Genomic DNA, 17,496 nt, shown 5'->3' with positions numbered 1-17,496 from the left:
ACACACACACACACACACACACACACACACACACACACACACACACAGACACGCACGCATACACACACATACACACACACACATACACACACACACATACACACACACACTCGCACGCGCGCACATCTGGACACAGGAACAGGCAGAAGCAGGGTGCAGCACTTACCAGCAGCAGCACTGCCGTCTTTCCTTAGCATCTGGGTCACCTTGATCTGCTGGGTTATTGTTCTTGTCCACTGTGTCAGATCCGGTTGCTCTGAAAAATTTAACCTCCTGAAAGAGATTACAGAGAACACTCAATTCTTTATTGATTAGATTAAGACATAAAAGCTTTCTTAAATAATAGATTCATTTTAGACATCTCAAATATTTGAGAATCAAGATTGGGGGTAGAGAGGCGGCTCAGAGGATAAGGCCTGGCTGCTCTTGGAGAGGACCCAGGGTTAGCGCTCAGCACCCATATGGTGGCTCACAGCCATCTGTCACTCCAATTGCAGGGGACCCATTATTCTCTTGTGCTCCATGGATGGTACCAAGCACATGTGTGACACACAGACACACATGTAGTCAAGACACCCATGCACAGAAAAGAAAACATAAAACAAAAATTAGGGTAGGGAAAATTTGTTGTATCAAAAACAAAAACCAAATCTGGGTCTAGTGAAACAGCCACGGCCGACAAGCCCAGCTCAGTCCCTAGAGCCCGTGAGGTGGCAGGAAGAGAGGAGGATGCTCAGAGCTGTCATCTCACTCTCCCATGACAGACTGTGGACGCTTATGTGAGTGAGATCATCAGTGCGATGCCTGCACTGACAGGAAACATGCAGCCTGGATAATGGCCAACAGAGAGAAGTTTTATTTTGGTCAATGATGGCAGCACTACTGAGAGCTTCACGTATTTTTAGTAGTGGAATATGGCAGAATTTCTTAAACCCCGTAATCACCACAGACATTCATCACATACTCATGTGACTAACAGAGCAAAGTCCCGACTGTAAGATGCTCAAAGCGTCCCGTCTAATTGTCCAATACTACAATGAACAACTGCCCATTTTACACACGGAAACTGAGCCATGCAGCCCGACTTAGGCCACGAGGGCGGATCTGACACTACTGCAGTTACTTCAGATTCCACAGACTGCTCTTCTATAGTGTTCTTCAGTGATGGCTACGCCATCAGTAACAACCATGGAAAGAACAAGAAACCGAGCCACCGAAGTCACAGGTAAAATTCAACAAATGCAATTTCTCCTCATGGGCAGTTAGTACTTCCTAGTTCCTAACTTACAGGGTAAGTTAGCACCATGATGCTCTCTTGTGATTAAAAAGCACACAGAAAGTGGAAACCTGACAACAGTTTATAAATGTTTTATGCCACCAGAGACAGAGCCAAACTGAGAGTTCCTAAAACAAACTAGAAAAGCCAGTCTCTGCCTTAAACTGAATCCAAAAAACTGCAGGAACAGGTAATTCACATTTATAAAGCTTATTTTAAAACCTACATATTTATTTTTTAAGGAATTCCTTCAGTTTCTTCTGTGATGAGTGTTTTGACTGTTTGTATGTATATGAACCCTATGTGAGTAGTGCCTATGGGCCAGGAGAGACATCAGATCCCCTGGGACTAGAATTACAGACAGCTGTGAGCCACCACATAGGTGCTGGAAACTGAACATGGGTCCTCTGGAAGAGTAGCAGTGTTCTTAATGAATCTATCCAGCCCTTGTACATTTTTAATTTTATTTACTATGTATGTGATGCTATGTTTTTGTGCCCATGTGCGCCATGGGAAACATATGGAGATCAAAAGACTTTTTTTTAAAGTCTCACTGTGCAGCTGGGACTGGAACTCACAGAGATCCCACCTGCCTTTCAGACGCTGGGACTAAAGGTGTGCGCCACCATACCCAACAGCAGACTGAGCATCTCTGAAAAGTAGGAAATCTAGGTAAAAAAAGAGGATACTGGGTTTTTTATGAATAAACAGAATCCTTATACTTCTGCAGTTCTGATAGGTGAGTAAAGATGTTACATTTTGACTTGTTCCTTTCTCAAGATTACAACCACACCCCACAGATGTGTAGAAGCAATGTCTGAATAACTCTCTGCAAGGTCATCTGGGTCACCCTGCAGCTGCAGAGCTGACTTTGTACCCAGAGCCCTCAGCAGTACCCTTTCCTCATCCGCAGAGCCCATCTCTGGCAGGATGCCAGGGCATCGTACCTGCTGAGAGCGCTCCTTGGAGGAAGCAGCAGGGGGATCACGGTGTTGCTCAGGCACTCACAGAGTGGGCAGAGGAACTCGCCATTCTCTACGTCGTAGCTAGTGTGCAAGCGCAGTCGCTGCTGCCTTCGCTGCTCCTTAGCTTGAACGGAATCAAAGTACCTTCACAATTAGAGAACAGGGGTGTCAAAATCTGAGGCGGTCACGTCAGCAGGAGGTCAAGCACCAACGTTCTAAGGCATTTTTCTCACAACAGTAAAATACATAAACTCCTGAACCGAACTGGCTTACACACAGGCCGTATGACTTCCGAGCTATTTAATCCTCAGAGTGGATTTGGAGTTCTAACACAGAAATACTGTAAACAATAAAAACAACAAATCCTGACTGATCTAAAAAGCATTTCAGGACTGGCAAGAGACACTTGTTGGTGTTCTCACTGGCTGGCCATTTTCTCAGGGACGGTGGTCCCTTGTCTGCAGCGGCCACACTAAGAGTAAGCACAGTCCTGAGCCCGGTGCTGAGGAGCACATGGAGCACCAGGCGGAGGAAGGGAGGTGCCCCCTGTAGGCACTGAAGTCACTACAGTCTTGGGAGCCACAGAGCGTGTACTAACACCTCTGAACTCCAGAGCTGCTCGCCTTGGACCTGAAGAAGAACACATCCCCCACATAGCCCATACGGTGTAGGTTTACTCTACTGTACCACATCCTTCTGTATTTCAGCTAGTGACCTAACAGACTCATTCCTTTCTCCGGAAAGATATGTTAAAAATGTACCTGACACTTTTGCTTCTTGTTATTTCTTTACACTCATTACAAAGCAAGTACTTATTTATTAAGCAAATGTCTAGGAAGTTTGCCGGGATCTTTAGTTCTTTTTATTCCTACCCCCAGAATGAATTTTCTTTTGCTTTAAACGTCAATTCTCCGCCTTCTAGGGCTTCCCTTGAGTAATATAAGAATATAAGTTACCTTTGCCAACAATGGGCGTGCATGGCGTGCCCACAGCTGCCAGTGTGTGTCCCACAAGACAGATCAGGGTGCATGAACAATGGATCATATTTTTCTGCATTACAAAACAAACAAATAAAAAACAAAACAAAACTCCAAGCATTTAATTTTCCTATGATCAGTGTGCATCCCTGGATTTGTGAAGACCTAGTAAAGAAATGCTAATGTATCCTGACTTTAGATAGTACTAATTTATGGAAGACTCCCAGAACTTAAAAAGTGGGACTTGCAGTTCTCATCGCCTGTGGAAATCGAACACCCCTGAACTGTAGTGTGAGACTGAAGGTGCACTAGGTAACAGCCCTCCATAGCCATAAGCACTGCATCCGTGGGGTCACAGAAGGTGGACCACAGCGTCCAGGGAAACCTTCCACGGGTGCTGACACACCTGCCTGGTCTATGTCCTTGTCATTCTCTCATTAAACAGCATTGAAACCTAGAAATCAAGTACCTAGGGAGATGAGCCAAGGTCCTATGTAAGCCTGTGCATGGAACAGAGTCCTCCCCAACCCAGTACTGCCATGAGACCCAGACCCACTCACAGTGACCGAGTGTGTGCCCCAGAGCTCCCTCCCCAGCACGATACCACCTTGTACAGGGACTTGGGCATCTACTCTGGACTATAAAGTATCATGATCTAGCTGATCGAAGTGTTGGTTGCTGAGAGAGTCCAATTTCCCATCATGCCTCATGCCCTGAGCTCAGAGCAGAACTGCTAAGGAATATGTCAAGATACAGTCTCACGCTATAGCCCTGGCTGTCCTTGAACTCGAAGCAATTACAGATGTGAGTCACCAAGCCCGGCATGGAGGCTGCTTGTGTTTTGTCGCGTGGCTGGGTTATGATCTAATAAAGCAGCTACCACTTACCTGGATTCTCAATGACTTTGGTTCTGTCTTTTGACAGTACAGTTGACCTCTGAACAAATGCTGCCAAGACCATTGCCCTGCTTTCCACAGTAACCTCTTGCTCCTCTTGACATAATATACAGGTGACAAACTGTCTTGGTTCAGGGACCTGTGTCTGTGCCGGGCCCAATGCTGTAAGAGCTGTGTCTGAAACCGGAGGGCTGCAAATACAAAGGTTATGACTATACTGAATGAGCCTATGAAGTTTCTCTATAAATCACTAAATGACAGACTCTAGATAGGTGCACAGTGAACACATGGTCTTGATGACAGGAAGTGGCAGGATTCTTTCACCCACTTAAAGACATACTCTTCACAGCAATCTGCCTGCAACACATACCAGCCCGGAGTGTTCATTCTTTTGTAGAAAATAACACTTTAGGCAGACATGAATTACTCAGACGCAGAGATTTCTTTTGTGTACGTGTGCACATGTGTGTGGCGGTCCATAGGTCAGCCCCGGGTCACAGGCCCTCCCACTGGCCTGCAGCTTGCTGATGAGGTCAGGCGGTCTGGCCATTGCCCCAGGCACCTGCCCCCAGCACTGAGATTACAAGCTTGTGCCAGCACGTGTCTTTTTACGTGAGTTCTGGGAGCAAATTCAGATCCTTGTTTGTTTGGCAGACAGTTTACTGGCCGTTCTGGAGCTATTTCCCTGGCCTAGAAGTAAACTCAACTAACTGGAGGCCACAAAGTTACCTACCACCTTTACTCAATTAAAAGCATACCAGAGAACCAATGCTCGAGAGTCTTAAAAGCCGCTGCTGCTGGGTTACCTGTTGTCAGGAGCGGCGGAGACGGAGGCGTCCAGCTCTATGGTCTGCTGGAACAGCTCCTTGTTCTCATCAATGAAGTGCCGCTGCATCTCAGACATCTGCGCCATGATCTTCTCTCGGCGCAGTCTGGCTATCTCCGCTTTCCTCTTCCTCTCCGCTTTGTCTTTGTCTCTTGAGCTCTGGAAGGATGCTCCATTTAGCTAGATTCTTAGAGGTGGCACACAGGCTTTTCCCCTAAGCAAAGTATCTGTACTGTAGGCATTAACTAAGATCCACTCTGTCATTTCTCTGTTAATGCAAGAGTCAATCTAAAATGCTAAGGGAAAAAACAAACTAGATAACTACTACAAATTAATAAATATATTTTATATATGTAAACTACATATATCTTTTGGAAGTTAATGTTTGTGAATATTATTAACTACTGATTTACTGAAGAGAAAATTTGTTTTTTTCTGCTAAAGTTTCTTACATTATTATTTTAGTACCAATTTTTTTCTTTTTTTTTTTTGAGACATAGCTTCAATATGTAACGGCCCTGGTTGGTCTGGAAAAAGTTATGTAGACCAGGCTAGCCTTGAACTTACAAAGATCCACGCCTCTGCCTCTTGGGAATGGGGAGCCGGGCCATGAGGCACGCCTGACTTTACCTCATTCTCTATTACCTCTTCCAGTATGGTTCCTTCTGCCTCGGCCACGGGGCTGCTGGACGAACTCTCTCTAATCTTCTTAATTGTGTTAAACATCTTGGAAGAAAAAAAAAAAACCCAAAGCCCTGTTATGCTGATGTTAAAAGATGTTATTACAAATAACAAATATTTAATGTTTCTCACAAGACACATAGCAATGTGTAAATGTTACCTTTAGCAACCACCTAATCATGTCTTTGTGGACTTCCAGGGAGGGAGCATTCTGCAGGGTCTCTAGCATAGCTAGGATGCTTGGGGAGTTATTTGGTGCATCGCCAGGTTCTGAGAGAGAAACAGAAGGCACAGTAACAGCTACCACATTGAGGCACTTACTCCTTCCAGAGAGACATGTAACTGTACAACACCTGCCACCTATCACTTGACTCCACTTAGCCTGGCTTGTGTATGTGTCTGTGCGTGCATGTCTTGTGCATGTGTCTGTGTGTGCATGTCTTGTGTATGTGTCTGTGTGAGCCTGAGGCCAGCAGTCTCCCTCTCTTATTCTCCACTGTATTTTTGAGACAGGCTCTCTCTCTCACTGGGCCGTGTGCTCTGAGATGGCTAGACTAGCTGGCCAGCCAGCCCTTGGGAACCACCCCATGGAAACTGACACCTCAGTGCGACGAGACCATGAATGGGTTCAGAGATCTGTATGGTTACTGGGAAATAAAAGCACCATAGACAAATAAGGCGGAAGACACGATGTGAACTCATGGAAAAATGCCAGTACAGACAGGGCTGGTGCCTGTGAAGACAAAGCACGTATGAGTGGACAGAGGCAGCCCTGCCCAGGACTGCCAGGACTACTTAGCTTGTTTCAAAAACAAAAAGTTAAATATCCAATCAGGCATGATGGTATACGCCTTAATGCCAGCACTAAGGATGTAAGAGCAGGCAGGTCCCTGTGAGCTGGCGGTCAGCCTGGTTTACACAGTGAGTTCAAGGCCACCCAGGCTTATACAGTGAGACCCTGTCTCATAAATAAACAGAAATATAAAAGCAAATACTCCAAGTACTAACTGGTGAGCTTCAGCGGTATGGATGAAGGTGTTACTACACAGCTCTTTCAGCTTCTCATATCCAAATGTGTGTGTGTGTTTAAATATATATATATATATATCACACAACAGCTAAAACGTGAATGCATATACATCTTTAAAAGATTGTTACTGTATGTGTAATTACTGAGGATTGAATTCAGGAGTGCTGAAAATTTTTTAAAATAAAAAGCCAGAAAACGGGCCGGGCGGTGGTGGCGCATGCCTTTAATCCCAGCACTTGGGAGGCAGAGGCAGGCGGATTTCTGAGTTCGAGGCCAGCCTGGTCTACAGAGTGAGTTCCAGGACAGCCAGGGCTATACAGAGAAACCCTGTCTCGAAAAAACAAAAAACAAAAAACAAAAAACCAAAAAGCCAGAAAACATCTTCCTGGGCTTTTTAAACGTCACATTACTCAAAAATAAACAATGACAAAAAAGTCAAATTCTTTTACCTAAAGCTAGAATACAATGTCTTACAGCTAATCTTCTGTTTCTGAACACTGTAGAACACCATGTCTTTGTAAGCTAACATAATAACTCAGGTGAGCTGCTGACAGCACAGCTGCTGTTCATCCAAGTAGAAGGTATGTCCTAGAGGTAATTTCACATCGGGACCACACACTAAGCAATTCCTCCACAGGTGCCTCTGGAGCAAGTCCACCTGAATCTCAAAGGCCGAGCAGTGATCTGCCACACCCACTCTCAAGCTAATGACTCCACATTATTGTCTGCTGTTTGTGAATTAGCACCTGTGTGGTTGAGCATGCACAGACCTCTAATGTTCTTATTCTAGGACAGTGTCACTGCCGCCCATCCACATGCAGGCTCTCTAACGCGCCCCCAAAGTGCTTCTCTACCAAGATCGCTAATACACAGGTAGACAAGGCAGCCTTTGGTACTTGCGCTCAGTATGAGCCGTCAGAACTCGTCCTGTAGAAGCAGTTCTGAGCTGTACGTTACTCCCACTTAGCGAGCACAGGGGGAGAGGAAAGGCGCACGTACTTGAAATCTTCTGCGTGAAGGCAAACGTCTGCACGTGCCCTTCCACGGCGTTCTCCAAATGGTGCTTCTCTTCCTGGAGAGCCATCCCGATCAGATGCAGCACCTCAAGCAAAAACCCTCATGTTTAGAAAACACAGGTGTATATTTAAAAGAGTAAAAGTGTTTATTGTTGAAAACTGACAAACCAGAGAGTAAACATGATAAAAACAAATCCTGATTGTTTATTCAGTTAGAGAGGTCAGGTTCGTACCTGAACAGAAAACTCCTGGCAAAGAAAACCAGTATTTCCCAATAAGGTAGGCAGAAAGTCCTTAGGTTCTCTATGGCTGACAAACAATGTAATGTATGTATATACAAGTTCTAGCTCTGTCTCATACCTATACTACAGCTTTGGAAAAAATCCTACCTAGCTGATTAAATTTAAGACTTGTGGCATCTAAGACACTTACCCATCCTGATAATATCTAGTTCTCATTTTCTTTCCAAAATATTTTAATATGATTTTGTATTATGTGTGTGACTTCCTGCATGCCTGTGTACCTCATATCTGGTGCTTGAGGTTAGAAGAAGGTCAGATCCCTAAAACTGGAGCTCCAGTTTGTAAGCCACAATGTGGGTGCTGGAAGTCAAACTTTGCTCTTCTAAGAGCAGTAAGGAATCTTAACCACTGAACCATCTCTGTAGCCCCCCTAAGGACTAAATCTTAACCATCTGAAATGCAGATACTTTTTGGTTTTATGGTTTCTTACAAACTATCCCTTACGCGTGTCTAAGAGAACCAGAGGACACTGAACCTACTGCTTCCAAGGTTTGAAGGGATGGGTGGGGCTACTCTAGCTTTCCTCCATGCAGGGCACCTGGCTGCCAAGGACTTCGGAGAGCTAGACAGGCAGGCATGACAGGTGGTCTACACACAGTGGGACACTGCATTCTTACCGCATCATTCCCATGGACATTTTCCACATGGCAGTGGCAGTGTCCAGGACACCACAACTGCCTGTGTTTACACCTTAACTGCATGCTGAGACAGGGGAGGGGTGGAAGTTATGCACACCTTAACCAATGAGATAAGCCTGCTGAGACAGACCAAGTGTGGCAACTGCAGAGGACGGCTCGCCTTCCCTTGGACTCTTGGGTGGACTGCTTTCATACTGGAGTCTTGCAGGGAACCCCTCAAGGACTATGCCATCATCTTTACCTAGAGACAGACAGCTTCCCTCTGGAGCTCTGAGGTTCTAGGTGCTGGAGGGACAGTGCTGGCGTAGAGCACAGCAGAGGGCAGTCTAGTAACTGAGGAACAATGCCGCCACCGGCAGAGGGACAGGAGGATAGTTAGCTGGGCCTCACGGAGACACAGCCTGTCCGCTGATAGAAGAGACGGAGCAGTAGCTGCTCCTGGCATGTATGGACCTGACACTGAAGACGGACACTAAGACTATAAAGTGAGACTGGCCCTGCACTGGCCATGCTGGGTTACAGGAACCTAAGCATCCACACGGACACGTATGAGCTAAAGCTTCTTTAAAGAACACGCGTGAAAGCTTTTACATTCTGCCAGAATCCCAGAATGCGCAATGGCTGGGATCAAATGGCCCAGGCTGGCTGCTGGGTAACCACAACCACCGGGTATAAAACATCAAGCAGGAACACAGTCATCATCAGAGACAAAAGGAGAGGCAGTAAAGTATCCCAGGGTGTTAGTTTTTCTGTTGATTGAGACTGAATTTTTTTTCCCAACTACAAAGAGTTAGAAAGATACACAAACCTACCCTTTGCAGCATAGACTCTGACCAGGCAGATCCGTGGTGTTCTACAGCCCACTGCAGTATTGTTCCCATGATGTACAGCATGACATCCGACTGCAAGATGTTAACCAGACTCGCAAATAAAGGGCAGAACGGTGGCAAGGCCGGAGGAGGAAGTGCTGGGGACAAAGGAGGACATGTTTAACGGAGCCTTCCCTCTCCACTACACACACCAGGCTGGCCTTGAACTCAGCGGCCCCTGCCTCTGCCTCCTCTGTGGGATTAAAGGTGTTGGCCTCACACCTGGCTTGTATTTATTTAATGTGGATTTTTTTTTCTTTTTGGTCTGTTTGAGGGTGTTGGACTCCTTGGAACTGGAACTACAGACAGTGTGAGTTGGGTCCTCTGAAAGAGCTAAAGAGCAGCCAGAACTCTTGACTGCTGAGCCATTTCTCTAGCACCTTGTTAGAAGCTTTTGACGGTCACCAACGGACATCTACTAGCATTATCTTTTAGCTCCATGTTCCATTCAAGTGCACAACCACAGCTGTACACAGCCACAGCTGTACAGAACCACAGCTGTACAGAACCACAGTTGTACACAGCCACAGCTGTACACAGCCACAGCTGTACACAGCCACAGCTGTACATAACCACAGCTGTACATAAGAGCCTCTCTTATCTCCTGCAGTGTCTCAAGATCTACAGAAAACCACTGACCACACAGTGACTAGGTATAGACTTCCTTCTCTCCCAGTGTGGATGTGGTGTGTGTGTGTGTGTGTGTGTGTGTGTGTGTGTGTGTGTGTGTGTGTGTGTGTGTGTTGTATGTGTATGTGTGGGGGGATGACACGTGTGGGTGCACAAGTCTGTGGAGGCCAGAGGTTGACGTTGGGTATCTTCTTTGATTATTTTGTGAAAAGTAATTTACATAGACCAAGGCCAGACCTACTGATGCTTGGTTAGTCAGCTAGTTGTTTTGCGCTGGGTGTCCCTGTCTTTGCTGACAGGTGGGCCATCACACCCACTCATTTTTTTGTCTTCTGGGGATCCAAACTTTTCCCTAGCCCACTGTCCCATGTGCTATGCTTTCCTGAGTCATCTTTCAGTTCTGTCTGTGAGACAGACCAGCTGGTAAGAGGATGGAAGAGGGCTGAAAAACTGTGCTTGGGCCCAACTTCTGTTTTCTGAAACCGTTACCAGGGCATACGCAGCACCACTTGGAATGAAAGGAGTGGAGAGGAAGTACTGAGGCACCTGCAGGCCGACACTGGGTAAGTCAGGCCAATGCAGAACCATTTCCAGATGTCTGCGGAGGGAACAATGGTTTCCAGTGTGCAGAACATCTTAAAACTTCTGCATTGGTTATTCCTCAGAACAGGAGAATGGCCACACAAAAAGCTTATACTTAAATCTTCCACCTCACCACAGAGAGTCAGCATGGCCGAGAGAAAATGTTTTTCCAGTAAGAGACTGATGTGGGCTTTTAAGAAAGAAGATCAAAATACCTGTATCTTCTTTATTTTCTCTTTTCAATTTCCGCTGAGCTTCCTCTGCCTGATGAGAGACAAGGTAATGTGGGAAAGAGTTACAGCACACAGCGATCTAGTGATGCCGGCCTGTCTTCACTCATTACCATCTGTTCCTAACACTCCCACAGCCGATTTTAAAGATAGGGACCCACACGGCCTAGGCTGGCCTTGAACTGATCTTTCTGCCTACATCCCAGGAATGGCTTCGGTAGGTTTCTACTTCCTAAATGTTTAGCCCCCACCCCCACCCCACATAGCAAAGTTTTTCTTTTCTTTTTGTCAATTAACAGAATCCTCAAGTGTGTTCTTTAGTACTTCAAGACCCAGGGAAACAGGTACAAAATGGAAACCTAACGTAGGCTTGAGTGCTATGAAACATATCTAAACAAAATAAAAACTTTACAATTTTACTTTTTACATCATTTATTGAAAACTTATGTTAAAATAAGATTGCAAAATCTAAGTCTTTGAAATTACTAGAAAAACTGCATAAAGGCCAAAATTCGTATCATCTGGTACAAAGCTGAGCATGTGTCAAATGCTAGTCGGTCTGGCCTGTGCAAGGTCCCGGGTGTGATCCCAGCACAGAGAAACAAAGGTCAGGGCTGTTTTATGTGCATCCGTCCACACTCATCCACACACCGCTCAGACAGTCTGCTGTCCGTCCGCACTCATCCACACACCGCTCAGACAGTCTGCTGTCCATCCATCCTCATCCACACACTGCTCAGACAGTCTGGTGTCCATCCATCCTCATCCACACACTGCTCAGACAGTCTGCTGTCCGTCCTCATTCACACACCACTCAGTCTGCTGTCCATCCATCCTCATCCATACACTGCTCAGACAGTCTGCTGTCTGTCCTCATTCACACACCACTCAGTCTGCTGTCAGTCCATCCTCATCCACACACTGCTTAGACAGGTCTGCTGTGTCATCTGTGTCCTCCAGGGCCCTTCACTGTGTGAAGGCTCACGAGGCAGACACACTTAGCACTTGCCGCTGCACCGAGCAGCCCCTCACCTTGGACTGCTCTGCCCTGGAGAAATGATAGAAGTACAGGTTGAACTCTCTGGCACACTCTGGCTTCAGCTCATACATGCCGCGTCCTGTCAGCCCGGGTTTCCTATGGGGAAGAATACAATCAGCAAAGTCGCACAGACTGAGAGCCTTAGATGCTGGAGAAAGACGGGAGCTCTCACACTGCACTTTTAGAGTATCAAGATGAAACTGTTCTGTGGACTGACCTGACACTACACATCCAAAGCCCTTGCAGGAGCCATCTTTTTTTTTTCTTTTTTCTTTTTTTAAGATTTATTTTATTAATGTGAATACACAGTTGCTGTGATCAGACATACCAGAAGAGGGCATCAGATCCCATTACAGATGGTTGTGAGCCACCATGTGGTTGCTGGGAATTGAACTCAGGACCTCTGGAAGAGCAATCAGTGCTCTTAACCACTGAGCCATCTCTCCAGCCCCTTGCAGGAGCCATCTTACCCAGCTCCTGTACTGTGAACTAGCCCCAACTACGCAAGTGAATGCGATGGAGACACAGCCCCAAAAGTCCACGAACAGGTTTCACAACTGTGCATTTCTAATTCATGGAACACTGATACGCACAGTGTTAATGTTTCTGCTTTAACATGGAGTATACATGGTGTTAACAGTTCTGCTTTAACATGTAGAATACAGGATCCTATCTTTAGAATCCATAATGACACTGCAGCTGCAGTGTAGAGCAAGAAAAAGCAGGATGAAAAATTACCATGGGGCTGGAGATGGCTTAGCAATTAATAACACTTGCTGTTCTTCCAGAGGACAGCTTCCAACGTCCACATCAGGTGGTTCATGACTGCTAACTCTAGCTCCCAGGATTTGTACACACACACACACCCTGATCTTAAACACCAATGAGAAGTATAGTCCAGAATTAAAAATTCAAAAGTCCTGCCACCCTCAAAGCAACAGCGTTACTCTTAGTTGTATCAAAAGAAACACATTAAGTGATTACAGAAGCTGGAAAGATGGCCCAGTGGGAAGGCACTTGCCGCTCAGCTTGGTGACCTGAGTACGATCCCTGGAACACACTGTAGAAAAGAACTGACTTTTCAAGTTGTCCTTTGACTTTATATACATGCCGCACTGAGCACAGGTGCACAGAAAACAAATACGTGTTTAAAACAAACCTTCATAAAGCATGTCATGAACTCACTTGAAATGTGCTACGGTCTCGATGACGCTCTCCATGCCGGTCTCCTTGTTCTCCTGAAGGAACAGAAAACAGGGTGCTGAGGGTACAGACAGCAGCTGTAGTCAGAATCTGAGCAGTGTGCTTGGCCTGTGACCCTCACAGCAACCATGGAACAGAACGCTGCTATCCACTGTTCCTAAAGACTAGAGATTCCACAGCACGAAGAAGGCCACCAATCAAGGCCTGGAACTGCACAGCCCTGGGCTGTGTAAACAAAGTTTAAAGGCTTGGTCTATTTCAATTCTGGCAAAACATGTAGCAGAGGGGTCAAAGGGACGGCTCAGCAGTTAAGAGCATTTGCTGCTCTTCCAAAGGACCTGAGTTCAATCCCCAGCACCCACATTAGGTGGGTCACAAGAGTCTGTAATTCCAGCTTCAGGGATCCAATACAGTCTTCTGGGCTCTTTGGGTACCTGTACTCACAGGCACACACACACACACACACACACACACACACACACACACACACACACACAATTTAAACAAAACAAAAAGTAAAGCAACAAGCAAATGCATTGAAGAGCCTTAGTGAAAATAAAGGCCCTTCTCAGCTGCATAAGCTGAAATTCTGAAAAGCCCCAAGAGCTGAAAGTTAGGTTGCTGACAGCCTAATGACCATGGGAGGAGAGACAGAGGTTGTAATTCAACCTATGAATATCCGTGTATGACTTCAGTCACCTCAATGCTACAAAAAGACTTCCACCAGGTGATAGTGGTGCACACTTTTAATCCTGGCCACAGGGAGGCAGAGGCAGGCGGATTTCTTGAGTTTGAGGTCAGCCTGGTCTACAGAGAGAGTTTTGGGACAGTCAAGGCTACACAGAGAAACCATCTTGAAAAATGAAAACCAAAAACCAAGCAAAAGACTCTTGTGCACCTGAGGAGAAAAATGCCCTGAGAGCTTGTGTCTACAGCTCAAGTGAGTGGACACTTCCTCCCTCACCTGAAGTGTCTGAACCCCTGGGGAGCTCGCAGAGACCCTAACATGGCCCTCCCTGTGAACACAGCCACTTAGCTCTAAGCACCATGCTCTTTAGAGCTCTCTCTGTAGCTCCGCTCTGCTACCTGGTCAATGTTCCCAATATTCTCCTTTCCCGACTACGCGCTGTTTGGAACACCCAGACCCTTGGACTGTAGCTTGTGCCCATGTAGGGAAGTGCACAGGGGCTATCCCGCACATACTGCTGTGGAGGGGAAGCTCACTAGCTTCCTTACAAACACTGCAGACACTTACATCTTCCGGTAGCGACTTCACCAGCTCGCTGTGAGCCATGGGCTTAATGCTCAGCTGATGGATAATCTCCCGCCTGATCTCCTCTGCAGGGCCCACCTGGCCAACCCCGGGGCTGAATCTCTCTCCTGTTCAAAACGAAAGGTAGATGCACACATTTTACAGACTCATGGTACTTATGTGTATAGACTCCATCCTCTGTTTGAGTCCCTCGGCTGTGGGAAAATAAAGGCTGGTTTGGTAGGAACCAAAGGCAGAAGCAGTTCCTGGCATACTTGTTGATGCCAACTTGAGGTTTCGTGGCTGCTCTCTGGAGAAGGATGAGAAGGGTACCGGGAGCAGCGGAGGTCACACCCTGTCCTCCCCTGTGCTTCTGTCTAGGACAGACTGGATCTCACCTTAAGACCCTCTGCGTTAGAGTCACCTCTGCCTGCTGGATTGGCTACTTTACAGCCACAGAGGGTTTGAACAGAGGGGGGATGACAGAGCAGAAGGGAAAGCAGGGCCAGAAGATGAGAGACGTAGGTAAGAAACAGACATCTATGAGCCACTGGTCGTCATTAACCTGCAGTTGCCATCTTTGGAGTCAAGAAGACATTTATACCAAGAACCAAGAGAGAAGACACAAGTGAAGATTCAGGTCCTAGCAAGCCTCTGTTCACAATCTGTTCCCCCACTGTACCAGTCTCCCACTGCACTTCCCCCAAATACAGTCTTTCAGTTCATTCTGCTTCAGCCATTGCACCCCTTCCTCTTTCTAGGGGTGAGGAAGGGGTGTGTGCCCCCATGGACTAACTGAGCAAGCTCAGACCCCCATTGCTGTGTACCCCCCAACAGGCAAGGCGGTGTGAACTCACCCACTGCTGTGTACCCCCCCCCACAGGCAAGGCGGTGTGAACTCACCCACTGCTGTGTACCCCCCCACACACAGGCAAGGCGGTGTGAACTCACCGACGAGCATGATGATGAGGTAGAGCATCTCTTCTATCAGAGTGTTGTTCTGCTGGACAACATCCTGTGGGAGGAGGGTCAAGTGCAGAGGTGAGAACACGCAGACTGACGCCCCTCACGCACGCAGGACAGACACATGGCATCTGTGGCACAGGCTCTTACCTTATGGGTAACCTCAGAACTGAATCTCTTGCCGTAGTCAGGTGTGCTGAAGACCTGGTAGAGCTCAAAGCGGCTCAGCAAGATCATCAGGAAGTGATTTGGGTCCATCATGGAGACACCTGTCTTTTTTGTTTGTTTAAGACAAAGGAGAAGAGGAGGGTCAGAGAGATACTCACTGTTAGAGAGAGACGTTTAAGGCTGCACAAGAAGACAGCTTATGTGGCCACCAATTTGAAGAAAAAAATGGATACCTACTTAGCCACATCCCATATTGTGTGGCTGCCACGAGGGGACAGGAATCTAAGCTGGTCAAACAATCCACACGAACAGACTCCCCTTAAAACTGAACCCCAGGAGAACCCCATGGGTCAGTCCAGCTGCTTTCCTGTCTGTGACTCCATAGAAGGACATGCCTATGAATTCTGGTGTCGTTTCCTATCAGAGTTCACTGCCTACTAGCGACTGAGAGGAGTGTCGATTAAGCGCCTAGGATGTACACACACACACTGTTACTGAGACCCTTCTGTGGTCAGCACTCCATCACACAAAATGACAGCTTCGACACTAGTTTTCATTTTCTCTTTTCTTTTTTTGGTTTTTCGAGACAGGGTTTCTCTGTGCTCCTGGCTGTCCTGGAACTCACTCTGTAGACCAGGCTAGCCTCGAACTCAGAAATCCACCTGCCTCTGCCTCCCAAGTGCTCGGATTAAAGGCTTGCGCCACCACTGCCTGGCTAGTTTTCATTTTCTTTTTAATGCCATTTTAAAAAGTTCGAAATCAAACTGGATCTCAACAGGTGGGACCTGAAGTCGAGTCCTGTGGAAGAACAGTCAGTGCTGGACCCTATCCACAGCACCTATCGTTTGCCTGCTGATGCTGCTGTTAAGACTTTTTGAGACAGGGTCTCACTACGTAATCAGGCTGGCTTTGAACTCAGAGATCTGCCTGTCTCTGTCTCCCAGGAAATGGAATTAATGGAGTGCACCATCAAGCCAGTGTATTTATTGTTTAGAATTTTATGGTTATGTGGGTCTGTGTCTGCCATGTGAGTGCTGTGCCTACAGAGACCAGAGAGGAGCTGGAGTCCAGGTGGCTATGGGCTGCTGATGGAGGTGCCTGGGAGAGAGCTCTGGCTCCCTTGACAGCAGCAAAGCTCTCAGGCACTGAGCTGTCTGTCTAGCCAGCTGTCTGATCTTAGCGGCTGTCTCTGGCATGCTGAGTCTGCCGCTGCTCTGGAGACTGGGTGGAAGCATTCTGCAGGCTGTTGGCCTTGAGTGGGGAGTGTTAGTGGACAGGGCAGGCAGGATTCAGAGATCTGCAAGTGAGTGTTAAGTGAATGACTCAGTGGAACAAGACCAAGAAGACTCCCCGTGGCCCTGAAGTCGGGGCTTTTAACTCATTACCTGAAGCATCAGTATGTCCTTGTCGAACATCTCCCGCCTGCACTTCACATTATGGTAGTAATAGATCTAAAATGATAATTAGTTATATTAGACAAAGAAGCTCTGATGGGTATGGCTTCCTGTTCATTTCCTCACTTCAAGAAGAAACGGGTTTTTGTAAGCACAAGTGTGCGCCTCCCTGTGTGGAGTGCTGTGGGCTTTAGCACTCTCTTAGCATGAATAAACCAATAAACTAGAGATATCCATTGATGTCTGCTACAGACTGCACCCAGTGTTCTGGGTCCCCCAACAACAAAAGACTGTTTCAGAAAAGTTTAGGTCTCCCAAAATTGCAGACTAGGGCAGTAGAGATGATTGAGAAGGTAAAGTCTTCGCTGTGATGTCTAACGACGTGGGGTTGGTCCCTGGAAGTCATGTATAAGTCAGAAGTGGGACAACTGCAGAGTTACGCAGTGACCTCCAAACATGCACTGCCTCCCACCTAGCCTCCCTCTCTCTCCCTCTCTCCCTCTCTCTCTCATACACACACACACACACACACACACACACACACACACACACACACACA

The 17,496-nt window shown here is 46.8% G+C and overlaps 1 protein-coding gene across 2 annotated transcripts in view; it reads right to left on the bottom strand.

Annotated features, from left to right (window-relative positions):
* The window catches only part of Ubr2 (ubiquitin protein ligase E3 component n-recognin 2), an 84,748-nt gene that overhangs the window by 21,606 nt on the left and 45,646 nt on the right, over positions 1–17,496 (bottom strand). For both annotated transcript variants that reach the window (XM_028766519.1, XM_028766521.1), the window contains exons 18-33: positions 16,929–16,994; positions 15,526–15,648; positions 15,364–15,427; positions 14,416–14,540; positions 13,143–13,195; positions 11,951–12,053; positions 10,904–10,952; positions 9,420–9,574; positions 7,651–7,753; positions 5,782–5,891; positions 5,586–5,666; positions 4,921–5,099; positions 4,106–4,305; positions 3,198–3,291; positions 2,224–2,385; positions 167–273 (exon numbers count right to left, since the gene is read on the bottom strand). In XM_028766519.1, the coding sequence (XP_028622352.1) occupies positions 167–273; positions 2,224–2,385; positions 3,198–3,291; positions 4,106–4,305; positions 4,921–5,099; positions 5,586–5,666; positions 5,782–5,891; positions 7,651–7,753; positions 9,420–9,574; positions 10,904–10,952; positions 11,951–12,053; positions 13,143–13,195; positions 14,416–14,540; positions 15,364–15,427; positions 15,526–15,648; positions 16,929–16,994 (1,774 nt within the window). The remainder of the gene's footprint in view (positions 1–166; positions 274–2,223; positions 2,386–3,197; positions 3,292–4,105; positions 4,306–4,920; positions 5,100–5,585; positions 5,667–5,781; positions 5,892–7,650; positions 7,754–9,419; positions 9,575–10,903; positions 10,953–11,950; positions 12,054–13,142; positions 13,196–14,415; positions 14,541–15,363; positions 15,428–15,525; positions 15,649–16,928; positions 16,995–17,496) is intronic.

The sequence above is a fragment of the Grammomys surdaster genome, unplaced genomic scaffold, assembly GCF_004785775.1.
Source record: "Grammomys surdaster isolate TR1022 unplaced genomic scaffold, NIH_TR_1.0 169, whole genome shotgun sequence".
In the NCBI taxonomy this organism is placed as follows: Eukaryota; Metazoa; Chordata; class Mammalia; order Rodentia; family Muridae; genus Grammomys; species Grammomys surdaster.
This window is presented reverse-complemented; position numbering and strand designations above follow the sequence as displayed.